The sequence below is a fragment of the Halichoeres trimaculatus genome, unplaced genomic scaffold (genome assembly GCF_033239565.1).
Source record: "Halichoeres trimaculatus isolate MK-OKI-2021-1 unplaced genomic scaffold, fHalTri1.1 fHalTri1_scaffold_4, whole genome shotgun sequence".
In the NCBI taxonomy this organism is placed as follows: Eukaryota; Metazoa; Chordata; class Actinopteri; order Labriformes; family Labridae; genus Halichoeres; species Halichoeres trimaculatus.
This window is the reverse complement of record NW_027437182.1, coordinates 23170451-23184064: the sequence shown is the minus strand read 5'-3', so window position 1 is coordinate 23184064 and position 13614 is coordinate 23170451. Positions and strand designations below refer to the sequence as shown.

At 38.1% G+C, this 13614-nt stretch overlaps 1 protein-coding gene across 2 annotated transcripts; it reads right to left on the bottom strand.

Annotated features, from left to right (window-relative positions):
- Positions 1-4302: 4302 nt before the first annotated feature.
- Positions 4303-12421, bottom strand: LOC141788638 (cytochrome P450 2J4-like). Of its 2 annotated transcripts, none has more exons than XM_074667580.1 (9): positions 12160-12421; positions 11023-11185; positions 10774-10923; positions 10301-10461; positions 8557-8733; positions 8321-8462; positions 7901-8088; positions 7401-7542; positions 4303-4812 (listed from the first exon to the last, which is right to left on the bottom strand). In XM_074667580.1, the coding sequence occupies exons 1-9, from the start codon at positions 12358-12360 to the stop codon at positions 4637-4639; spliced, it is 1500 nt and encodes a 499-aa protein (XP_074523681.1). In that variant the 5' UTR covers positions 12361-12421; the 3' UTR covers positions 4303-4636. The 2 variants fall into 2 exon arrangements, with proteins under 2 accessions (XP_074523681.1, XP_074523682.1); XM_074667581.1 differs by having other exon boundaries at positions 8321-8459.
- Between the last annotated feature and the right edge of the window lie 1193 nt (positions 12422-13614).

The window sequence follows — 13614 nt, the reverse complement described above, 5'->3', positions numbered from 1 at the left end:
ATATGTACACACAGGTTAATCTGACTAATACATAAGAGATAAAAAATTAGTGATAATGTAAAAATGTTGGTAGCACTTTAGATTACAGCCCGCGTCTTACAGTGTAGTTTCCCGTCTCTTACAGTGTAGTTTCCTCAACTGTAGGGGTAACTCTCACACATGTACCTTGACATTTTGCGGTACCTATCGGGTAGTTATGCTCGCGTCTTACAGTGTAAGTCCCGGAGTCTTACAGTGTAGTTTCCCGTGTCTTACCATGAACTTATCAAAACAGTGTAATTTTCCTGGACATATGCTCCAACTATGCAAACCTTGATGTATCACTTCCTCATCAGCATGGATAAAGATTATGTAGACCAATGATAAAGTTAAAAGCTGTAATGTATTGATGAGTATGGGTTTCACATAATAATGATATTCAGACGTATAAAATATCTTTATTTTTTTATACACACAGAGACCCCACATTGTAATTCTCCTTTTAAGTTACTGATCCATTAAGATCACACTTGTCTTTGCTTACTGGCTAACTATCCAGTATTTTCTGTTATAAATTGCCTCTGTTCTTCGTTGATGTGTTGTAAGCATTTTGTATATAATTTTATTCAGGCAACTTAGAGGGCAGACCGGGGTCCTTAGGATTTTGCGTATTTGCGTTCATGCCTTTATGCGGGCAGCCTGGGGTCCTAAAAGTTGTATAGCCCGAACGGAGATTCCGCGATTGTTTAAAAGCATCTTCAAACATCTTATAAGTTATCAGTGATGCATTCTTGAGGAAGTAAGTACTTTAATAGCTTAAAAGTTATCTTTAAGGAGTGTTGAGTGAGGAATGAACATTTAGTTTATGTTTGTTTGTGTGGCAGGAATTTTGGCTCTTGTTTCCCTTACGTTGCACTGCTAATGCTAAATAGCTAGTGGGCGCATCATTAACGTCTGGTAGACACTGTCTTTGATTCACCTTCTGTTATTTATTGTTTCAGATACCATACACTGCCAGCCCTGTTGAGATGCACTACTGATAAGTGGCTGTTGGACGTTGATGTCACACACATTATTCATCCTCTTCGTTCATTCAATCTCCATCCATCCGGCCGTTGGTGTAATGCTGTTTCTAAAAGGATACATAAAAGACTGAACTGTGAACTGTGTATCTGCCTTTACTCTCTGACCGGAGTATCTGTGTGGATAAAGTGTCCCAGCATTATTCATCATAGAAACACAGATGTCAGTAGCTTCAACAGTTCCACTGCAACAACCCAGCACTTTACCTGTAACTACTGGTCAACACCTGGAACTGGACTTGAGTATAAAGTGTACATCAGTAGAGGGTAGTTAAACATTAAGTACAGCGAACAAGTGTGCACTTTAAAATCCAGCCCGGTTCCAGTTGTTGACCAGTAGTTACAGGTAAAGTAGTGGGTAGTTACACAGTAAGTAAAGCCAACAAGTGTGCACTTTAAAATCCAGCCCGGTTCCAGTTGTTGACCAGTAGTTACAGGTACAGTAGTGGGTAGTTACACAGTAAGTAAAGCTAACAAGTGTGCACTTTAAAATCCAGCCCGGTTCCAGTTGTTGACCAGTAGTTACAGTAAAGTAGTGGGTAGTTACACAGTAAGTAAAGCCAACATGTGTGCACTTTATAATCCAGCCCGGTTCCAGTTGTTGACCAGTAGTTACAGTACAGTAGTGGGTAAGTACACAGTAAGTAAAGCCAACATGTGTGCACTTTATAATCCAGCCCGGTTCCAGTTGTTAACCAGTAGTTACAGGTAAAGTAGTGGGTAGTTACACAGTAAGTAAAGCCAACATGTGTGCACTTTATAATCCAGCCCGGTTCCAGTTGTTGACCAGTAGTTACAGGTACAGTAGTGGGTAGTTACACAGTAAGTAAAGCTAACAAGTGTGCACTTTAAAATCCAGCCCGGTTCCAGTTGATGACCAGTAGTTACAGTAAAGTAGTGGGTAGTTACACAGTAAGTAAAGCCAACATGTGTGCACTTTATAATCCAGCCCGGTTCCAGTTGTTGACCAGTAGTTACAGGTAAAGTAGTGGGTAGTTACACAGTAAGTAAAGCCAACATGTGTGCACTTTATAATCCAGCCCGGTTCCAGTTGTTGACCAGTAGTTACAGGTACAGTAGTGGGTAGTTACACAGTAAGTAAAGCTAACAAGTGTGCACTTTAAAATCCAGCCCGGTTCCAGTTGTTGACCAGTAGTTACAGTAAAGTAGTGGGTAGTTACACAGTAAGTAAAGCCAACATGTGTGCACTTTATAATCCAGCCCGGTTCCAGTTGTTGACCAGTAGTTACAGTAAAGTAGTGGGTAGTTACACAGTAAGTAAAGCCAACATGTGTGCACTTTATAATCCAGCCCGGTTCCAGTTGTTGACCAGTAGTTACAGTAAAGTAGTGGGTAGTTACACAGTAAGTAAGGGTTGTCGCAGTGGAAGTACTGGACAGTTAGACAGTAAGCAGTGGCAAGTGTTAACTTAATGGCCGGGTTACTTAAAAGGTGAATTACTATGTGGGGTCTCTGTGTGTTTAAAAAAATAAAGTTTTTTTTTTTTTTACATCTGCAAGTCTTATCTTTATTGTGTGAAACACATACTCATCAATACATTACAGTGTTTAGGTTCATCATTGGTCTACTTTATTCACCATACTAATTGTTAAGAGGAAGGGGCACATTAACAGCAAAAGCATATGCCCAGGAAAATTACACTGTTTTGACAAGTTCATGGTAAGAGACGGGAAACTACACTGTAAGACGAGAGCGTAACTACCCGATAGGTACCGCAAAATGTCAAGGTACATGTGTGAGAGTTACCCCTACAGTTGAGGAAACTTCACTGTAAGAGACGGGAAACTACACTGTAAGACGAGAGCGTAACTACCAAATAGGTACCGCAAAATGTCAAGGTACATGTGTGAGAGTTACCCCTACAGTTGACGAAACTACACTGTAAGAGACGGGAAACTACACTGTAAGACGAGAGCATAACTACCCGTTAGGTACCGCAAAATGTCAAGGTACATGTGTGAGAGTTACCCCTACAGTTGACGAAACTACACTGTAAGAGACGGGAAACTACACTGTAAGACACGGGCTGTAATCTAAAGTGCTACCAAAATGTTAAGTATCTGTGTACAAAGGCTGAGAGCCACTGATTTAAATTAAAGCATTTTGTTAAAGAATTTCTTAAAATCTTAAAATTAAATCAACTTTTCTGAAACGTGGTCTTTGTCAAATTTTCTTCTCCAGTGAATTAAAAGATACGTTCATATTATCATATTACAGATAAAACTCACCAGAATTTCATGCCTCTGTAACGCAAACTTTTTTTCAGTAGATGAAATAATCCAAAGATATTTTTGGCAGTTATTAACATCTTCCTCCGTTGACTCTCTTCATGAGAACCACCCCACTCAACTGGTCCCTGTTGCGCAAACGAAACATCTTATAGGAGGCCACTGACCTAGTTTGGTGGTATTTTTGCAGATAAAGAATCTTTGATCACGAGCTTCAGTACTTTGGTGCCCTATTTCAGTTGCCGGTTTTTTATCACCACAAAAGCTCAGTTGACTTCAAATGACATTCTGCTGAGCACCTGTCCCCATTAAAGGTGCTGCCGTTTGCAGATAATAAAGACTTCAAACCTTACATACTGTCTGACAACATCTGTACTTTGAAAAAGCTGATGTAGCATCCTCATTACTTTAGTTTCCGTCAGTGCTGACCCTTTGATTTTACAGTAGCTGATGTGCTGAGGCAGTCAAAGGTGAGGTTCAGCGTTGTTTCTGAGCTACCCCTTACAAATATTTACATACAGACTAGAAAGGCTGGTAAAAAAACAAAAACAAAAACGTACTCACTCCTTCGTTGTGATTGTTTTCTCCAGAGGAAGCCTCATATTAAAAAAGTCAACCCATATTATGTTCGTATCTCAATGGTTGCTGTAGTTTGTAGTCTCTCGAAGTACTACAATGTTGACTGTGTCAAGGAAAACACAGAGAAAGACTGAGAGTTTCTCAAGCTCAATAGTTTTTGTCCCCACATCAAAAGGTACAGAGGGAAAACCCAGAAGTCAGTACATCATGGTGCATGTTTCTACCAAGATAAGAGAAATCTGGAGCTTACGAGCTCTCTGAACTTTAACAGCAGAAACAATGCTCAAAATGCTGGGTTTAGGCTTTAAATGACATTTGCTTAAAGAAATACAGAAAAACACAAAAAATGTAAATTGTTTATTAATTCTTGTTCATACAAATCCAAAAAAATGCAGTTTTCAGCATACTAACTACTGACAGCAGATATATAAACCTATGCATGCAGACACTGAAGAATAGACTGAAGATTAGAAATTAGACCTTTGAATTTTAGAGTTATTTTTACATCTGACAAACCTCCAACCAAAACCACAGCCTGAATTTGAGTTAGTAAATAAAGCACAAACTAAATACAGTTTTACTTTTTAAACTCTAAGCAAGTGTCAGCAAATAAAACAATTTCATTGTGGAGTCACACAGACAAGAATGATATGGTAGACAAATGACAGAAGAGCATTAATGTTGTCTTAAAGTATATGAAGAAACACGATGATGATATCCTGTGTGTGAAGTTAGCTGGTTGTTGGTTTATCTTGGTACAGCACAGAGGCGGTATGGCTTGGGACCGCGAGTGCCTCCTAACCTAAACTCCAGACTGGGCTGCTCTCCATCACAAGCAGAGAAAGAAAACCTCTGAAGGAGGCTGGTAAAAAAGAGGAACAACTCCATCCTGGCAAGCTGCTCCCCAATACACACACGCTTCCCTGAGGATACACATCAACACAAGTTATTTTAACACCAGAGGTTTATGCAACAGTGTCTTTATTAGTGCCTCTAAAGCATTAGCAGTCAAGCCAGATGTCAAATTTGCTGAGCAGTCAGAGGATTGGGGCATGCTGAAGATAAAAAGTCATGAATTACAGATTCAACACATGGATGTATGACTGTATGGTGATATGGATGCCTTGCCCATTGCGAGGGACGTTCAAGCATTAAGTATCACAAGAGAGTTTATCTGTCAGGTATAAGCACACACACTGCCCCTTTTTCTGTAGATATATTTCTAACCAATAAAAAGAAAACATCTAAATTAAACCAGAAAGAATTACAGACACGATAACCAAGCTATGAAGCAGTGTTTTAATGTGAGTGGTGCAAATTTTGATGTGAGAAGCAGAAAAAACTTCTGTACAAACCTTAAGGTTCAATAGTGCTCATGTAATAAACAACATTAACACTGAAGAGTCTTAAATAAAACCCTGTGATTAATTACAGAGCAGGAGCTTCTATGAAACATACTTTTAACCCAGATGTTTCACCTTAGTTTTTTATGTAATTATCACATCAGTTATTTCATATCTGTTTGTATCTTGCTATCAGTCCCTCGAGTAACTCTGTACATTTTCAGAAATTTAAAGTCTCTGTATCATATTATCAGTGTGGTTAACTTTAAACAACCTAATATCAAAGGTTACTTCTGTAACCTTTGATTACTAGCTTCCTCTCATAAAAGACACAAGCAGCCACTTTTTCAGCCACTGCTTGCTCTTTTATTGGAGCTTTGTGCAAACCAGTAGCATGTGCGCTAAACCTCACTAGATCTCTAACATTTTAAAGGAACCCCCAAAAAACATACCAGTCTGTTGGAAATTGAATAAAAATATAAGGTAAGCCAGCAGATAGAAAGTGCCCAGTGTTTCTGCTAAACTCTAGGGGCCGTTTATATGACAACGGTTTTAGGGTGAAACGCTAAAGTTATGTTGCGTTTCAGCTGACCTAAAACACAAACTTTTGAAAAACGGCCTCCAGAGTAGGATTTTTCTGAAACGCTCGCGACACCGTTGCTGTGTAAACGGTAAACCGTGAGCTGACGTCACACTCTGCCTCGCTCGAGCGCATACAACAGGACAACAGTACTGTTGTTACGATCGTCGCAAACTACCGTGTTGTGCTTGTGTAACAAAGTTAAAAATGCATTTTATTTTCTATATATTTTTGTAATTTATTTTTGAGAATTTGCATTAGTTTTCTTTGAATATTTTAATGGGTATTTGTGAATTTTATCAATCAGTTGTTTTTATTTGGAGTTATTTTATTTCTCCTGCAGAAATTGCCATTTTGGCCTTTCATGCTTTATGTACCTCCTAAGTTTCCGTAGCTCCTCCACTATGCCCCTCACAGTGCTAGTCCGCATTGATGAGGGTAAGTTGTATGTAAAAATGCTCCGATATCTTTCTGCTGTTTATATTATGAAATAAGGTATATAAACCGTACATTTTGGTGTGTAGTGCTGCCTGTTCATAATATTACCTTGTCCTGTTGTTTTGGTGCTGTTTTGAACAGTTTAAAATAGAGTTTAGACGATCTTTTCACATTAGTTTTTAGGCGCGATTCCCTGTACTGCGTCCCGCCAGAAGCTTTGTTTTCATTCAGAGCAGATTTACTGTTTTATTTACTGTTTAACATCTGTCGTTCAGGAGCTGACGTGCAGAGTGAGGTGCAGAAGGAAAAATATGTGTTTTGAGTCTTCTGCAGGGATGATTTTTGTTTGATTTCTCTTTATTTTCTGGTACATCTGTTTAGTTTTCCTTCCACAGTTTTTCTTCCTACTTTATCCACAAGGTGTCGCCGCTTCATAAACACACTGTGTTTAACATGTTTGTCGGTTGATTTGTTAAGATTATTAAGGCTAACAAGTATGTTTTTCACTAATATCTGGTGTGATTTGGTAGACAGTTTTATTCACAATTTGTGTGTTATATTAATAACATTTGTTTGGCTGTGTTTTGTTACATTTATTATGTGGCTATAGTGCACAGTTTAGCTCACACAGTGCTAGTCCACATTGATGAGGGAGCTGACGTGCAGAGTGAGGTGCAGAAGGAAAAATATGTGTTTTGTGTCTTCTGCAGACCAATAAATCCTGAAAAGTGTTCCTGTGTCGGTCTCCACATCTATGCCTTAACCACATCCGTTACACTTGTGCTGCTCAATATGCTGTATCTGCTGACTATCTTTATACAAAATGTGCATCTGTTGCTCCACTTTTGAACTTAGTTTTCCCCAATACACCAGATGATCGGCTTAACTCTACTTCGGTGGAGATCTCCTAAAAGCAGCTTCTTGACAAGACAGTTATAGCACCAACTACAGGCCTGAAATGCTTACTACAGCGTTTTCAGTCCACCACTGTTTCCTGGTAAACGCAGATTTTTTTCCACTGCGTTTTCACAGCGTTTTAGCGTTTTCAGATGAAACGTTATCGTGTAAACGGGGCCTTAAGCCATAGGATAACTTCACTGTGGCTCTGTATACCTCACATACGCAGACTGTGGCTGTAAACCTGACTGACCTGCTGAAAAAGGGAGGAAGGCCTCTCTCTTCCTGAATTGTCCATCTTGATCCAGGAAATGTTGAGGGTTGAAGGTGTGTGGAGTTTCCCACATCGTCTCATCGTGAAGAACTGAATCCAAGGTGGGCATGACCATGGTACCCTGAGAAATTGCATCATTAGAGTTATTCAAAGGACATCTTCTAAAGCTGTCATCTAATGGATCTCAATAAAAACCTGACAGGCGAATTTGAGAAAATTAAAAACCTGAGCTCTGAAAAAGCAGAGGATTAATTGACCATATTAAATAAAAAAATATATGATTCAATCATAATTTTGTCAATTTCAAGTTGTAAATAGCCATGACTAGGCTGGTGACCCCGCCTTGGCCCAATGACAGGTGGGAGAGGCTCCACCTCGAAAGGAAAAAGTGGCACAGACAGTGGATGGTAAATTCTAAATATTGAGAGAAGATAGACCATGATTTCAATAGCTTCACAGACATTAGCTCTTCAGCCTACCTTTGGGATTGTATACTTGTCCAGAGTGGTGTCTCTTGATGCCATGCGAACCACATTTAAGGGGACGATGTTGCCCATTCTCTGGATCTCATGGATGACTGCATTAGTATAGGGCATGTTGTCTCTGTCGCTCATAGAGGGCAGTCTGGATGAACCAATGACAGAATCTATCTCAGCCTGGACTCGCTCTGTGCAACAAAGACAACACACAATGAGAGCAATTCAATGCAATTAGATGAATAAACTTCCCAGCAAATCAAATAAACCTGCTTTAAAGAACAGCTGCTTTATCTAAGCACCTTATATTTAGTATTACCATAAAACATTTTTTTCTTTCTATTTTTTGGTGTTTATACATTTTCAGACTGGACTAGACTGCCCAGTTGTTTTAGAGTTGTGTAACTCTTCTCAAACACAAACCTTGTATCTGAGGGTAGTAGATCATGTAGAGCAGCCCCCAGTGTAAAGTTGTTGTAGTGGTTTCAGTTCCAGCACCAAAAAGGTCCAGAGCGCAGACACACAAATTCTTTATATCAAAACCACAATCTTTGTCCTCCTTCTTCTAAGACACAAAAGAAAAATGCATCTGTTAAAATATTTTAACACCATAAAAACAAAAAAAAAGAAAGAAGTTTTTTTATATATTTTTTTTTTACCTCTCCCATCTCTGCGAGGAAGCAGTCGATGTAGTCTCTCGGTGAGGATGGGTCAAAGCTTTCTTTGTGTTCTTTGATCTTGACTTCAATGAAATCAAAGATCTTTTGTACCAGATGGAAAAACTTCTTGTGAGATCCCGGCAACCACTTCATCAGCCACGGCAAAGTATTATACAGCTACAGAGCAACGAGACAGGTACCAGATCATCCATCAGTCAGTCAGTCAGTCAGTCAGGGGTTTAAAATCACATACACATACCTAGGTGGAGTAATGACAAACTAACCCTTTAAAGCTTTTAAATATTACATCCACATCATTAATATTCACAGCAGGTTTTATATGTAAAATGTATTGATTTATGGATGAGCATCTGTGGTGAAAAATTGTCAACTAAAGGCAGGCTCCAAAAATGAGTCAACTGCATCAGAAAGCCCCATTAAAATCCCAGTCAATATTGAAAGCAAACTTTATCTTAAGTTTGGTAAAAGCAATCAAACAGAAAAAAAGCTAACAGTTTAGTTTACAAAGCCCAAATGAGTGACACTGTATAGATTATTGTAAATGTTAACTAAAGAAAAATAATCAAAGAGAAAAAGCAGTTTGGTTCGTTGCCTATTCCCCCACTCCACACTATTGTCCAAATTAAGCCACAAAACCAAGATGGCTTCAAAACAGCAAAACATACACCAGATAAATCCAGAAGCTCTGAAGTTTCATCCTTGGATCCTCTGCTTGTGTCATTCACTTGTGTCTCCATCCTTTCTACTAGGAGGGATGTCAGGAAATGAAGTGAGGAGAGAGGGATCGAGGGAGTTCCCTTGCCTCATATTTTGTTTTAAGTTATTTGTACTCAGTGTGTATCTGATCCTGAACTCTAAATAGAAGAACATTGGATATTAGCTATTTATTAAGTGTCAGGTTCAAGTTTTGAAATAGAAAATTAATCATATTACTCTGAACATCTCCATGCTGATGAATGACACTGTATCATACGCACATTTTGAAAAAGTATAGTAAGAAAAACTTAGTAGTGATCCTCTGAAAGTTATGCTTGGTCCACTTCTATTCACGTTATGCGGATGGTCTTATAGCTTCCTTTTATGGGAGATGGTTGGAATAAACATAAACTTTTGAATTAATGATGGCTGCATTTATTTAACTGTGTTAGCTTCAGGGTAGTGATAATATGCCTGCTACCCTTGTATTTTTTGCCAAGTCAGGGTGTTTTAAATAACTAAGTGTATGATAAGATTACGTATCTGTCCAATCAATGGTAAGTTTGCATTCAAAGGGAGGTTGATGTCATTTAAAATCTGTGACCTTTGTTTTGTTGTAGTCATCAAAACATCACCACCTGCTGGCAGAATTAAATAATGCAATCAGAGGAGAGCAGTGTATTCAACATGTAGCATTGTTAAGAATTATTTTGGAGCATTTGTTCATCTTTGAAAATAGCTTAACTTTTCTCTTTTTATGTATTTTTGTACAACAAAATCAATATAGTATTATTTACCAAAACTGGTGATTAACCTCATGGTTATTTGCTATTCACACTTTAAATGCTGTATTTTAACACTGCTATTAAAATGCTAAAGTATCCTAGTACATCTTCACTATTTACACTTTTATTTTATTTCCTGGATGCACCATTTAAGATTTTACTGATTCTATAACCTGCTAACTTCTTCTGGAAAACCCAGATTAAAGACAGATTACCATGTCCAGTTTAAATACAAAACTCACCTGTACTCCCATAGTTCCCTCCAAGTCCACAATCTCATTGAAGTGTTGAAGAATGCTCTTGTACTGCTGGTCAGTGTACTCATATCGTTCCCCAAACACCAAGCAGCAGATGATGTTGGACACAGCATTGTTCATGAGTGTCTGGGCCTTAAAAGGCTGACCTGTAAAAGACAGAACATAGTGGTTAGAAAAATACTTGTTTTATTAGATGGTTATCAGAGATGGCTACAAGGCTGGCATGAGATGTCCTCCTGAGTGCAGACAGGTGTGGTCTTTTTAATAAACAGGCAGTGACTTAGTCCTGTGTTTATGATCCAAAGTTTAAAATCCAGTTCTTCATCCTATTTGTGAATTCTAGTGCACGTCACAGTTAAGAACATTACCTGTTTAGGTAACACCTACAAGAGTAAACTAGCACACTGAGTCGTGAGCTTGTCTGTAGCTGTTTGTGAAAAATAAGAAATGTTTAGTACCTTGCTGTGTGGAAAAAGCCTCTGTGAGATACTGGCACTCCTGTTGGATGGATAGCTCCAGGCTCTTCTTGCCTAAACCAAAGTTTCTGAGCGTATGCAGAGCAAATCTCCTCTGATGCTTCCATATTTCACCGCTTGATAACGATATACCTCAAAGACAAAACACACAGGGTTAGACTGCAAGTCATTTTAAAAAGATTATGAGTTTTAAATCACCAAATGCTACATATTAATTGTGCACAGTCATACCTCTGTTTCCAGCCACTTCTCTGAAAAGTGGTATCATAGGGCGGTCTGCATAATCTTCTCCTCTGTGAACCAGCGCCTCCTTCACAAGCTTGTAACCATTGATGACAACGATCCTTCCACCAAAGAGCCGAATGCTAAAAATCTTTCCATATTTCTCTGCAAACTAAAGCACAGAGCTGATTGGTGTTTCAGTCACACTAAGACTTGATTTCATCTTAGGATGGCACAGAGAAAAAAAATCAGTCGACACAAGATAAGAGCACTCTAAACATTCGATAGCTTTCCTTACTTTATGGTGTACCTTCTTATATAATGCATATTCTTTAACACATTACTTTATTCATAATGAAGAAACCAAAATAAACCAAAATCCATTTAGTATTCTAGCGCTTTTAAACTTGAGAGTAGACTCTCATCTGGTTAATTATGCTCTGAGAAATAATTAACTGAACAAAAGGACAAAGATCTTTTAAAAGATCTTTTATATAAAAACTAAAAACTTCCTTTAATGCTAGTTTTTGTGGTTTTATGTTATGCATATGATCTGGTAATGGCAGGTCAAAGGGCGGACAGTCAGGACTATAAAAGGATAAAAGGGTCCAACAATATTGCAACATATTACAATAAAATATTACTTAATTTAAAACTCCACACTGTATTTTTTACATTATTTAACATTAAAGAAGTTTGGATCGTTTTCACTCAAGACTGCAAAAAATATTTTGAAAAGTTTTTTTTTAATTAAAGGCTTAAAACACACTGAGATGGGAAAACGTGCTATTCTTACATTTTAAGATTCCCCACATATTTCTTAACATTCAGATTATTTAAAAATATGAGAAAAATATATTTCTAGAGAAAATGTAATTTTATTGCATAATTTAAAGCACATTAAGTGTTCCTTGGTAGCACTGCTAGTTTAATCTGTTAATTTGAAATAAGTAATTTTGAATATCGGATGCTATCCCTGCTACTGCTATTATTGCAACATGAGCCCAAGTTCAAGCTAGGACAGTGTGAGGCAGTTTGTTTGTGACGCCCATCATCGTTCAGAGTGATATGGACCTTATCTCTTAAAACAAATGTCTTTTTATCTGACAGCTCGGATCACTTCAGGCCTGCTCCGCCTCGACCTACCTCAGCAAACTGCAGGTGGATTCTCCTGGGATCGATACGATGAAGGTCACCGATCAAAGGAAGAGACCACGGTCCAGGAGGAAAGTTTTCCGGGACTCTGTTTTTCAGGATATCGGCCAACAACACGAAAACACACAAAAATATCAAAACACTGCTGCAGTCCATCCACTCAAACCCCAGTACGCTCTTTAATGTCTCCATTTAAACATTAATTTGAGATACCTCTACGAAGGACAACCAACGACCCAATGACTGAGTCGAGCTGTGGGAAAACAATTAAAGTTTTATGGTCCAATGTAATATCGAGATAAGTCTTCCGGTTGACGTGCATACCCTTCAAAACAAAAGCACCTTGCACATTCATGACATAAATACATGTAACCGTGTCAGATATTGGTTTGTGCATAATGTTTACTGCAATGAGACGCATTAACCGTGACTTTTACACTCTCTTACCATTCTGTGTGTAGTGGCAAATCCTGCCTTGTGTTTTAAAAGCCACCTGAGTGTGAGGAGCCAGCTGTTGTCCACTTTTCAACTTTGCAAAAATAAATCCAGCACTCACGAATCTGGTCCAGGTCCGTTTATTTTACAGATGTAAACTCAGTTTTTGTCATTCATTTCTTGGGAAGCTCATCTCATCAAATCCAACATAAAAGACTTTTTTCCATTTTCACACCGTCACAAAACGTTTGGCATGAGCTCCCCTCACTCTGCTTGAAACAAAAGACTGACCCACACACCTGCACGAACTGCCGTAATAAACAAAACTCCACCCCTGATCAAGCACTTCAAACGGTCTAATTAACATAAACTACCTACTTAATTGTTTTAAAGTTAATAAATTTATTTGGTCCCTAGAACTTAAAACTAAAAACCCACATGAACTTAAACCTGTAATTAATTTGCTCTGCAAGAAACGATTTAAAATAGCCTATGTCTTTAATATTTGAGCCCAACCTTTATCTGTTTTTATTTAATGCAATAAATCTCAATCATATAAAGCAACCCTGTTTTTGATTTTGTACACATTTGTCACTTTTAAATATTTGTCACAAGGGACTATTCAAGTGATTAGAATGCTTTAATAAAACAGATGCTACTTCAATTAAACTGTTATACTTAATGCATGCACCCAATGAGCTGCCTTTTTTTTTTTTTTTTTTAACCTCTGGATAATGAGATGATGATTTAGCCCCAGTCTCACAAGTGGCAGATGGTGATATTTCAGAACCACGCTCTCTCGGGATCTTTAAAAGTATAGATACACACCACCATTTAACACTAACATTGTGCCTTTGCCGGAGTAATGATGGCAGCGATGAACTAAGGTTGCAGACGCCAAATCTTCAGTAACTTTGATGGTTGTTATATCCAAAGTGCCTAAGTGAAAAACATATCAGACTAAGACTGAAGCCTCATGATATATTTTTATTTTTTTTTAATCCTCATTTA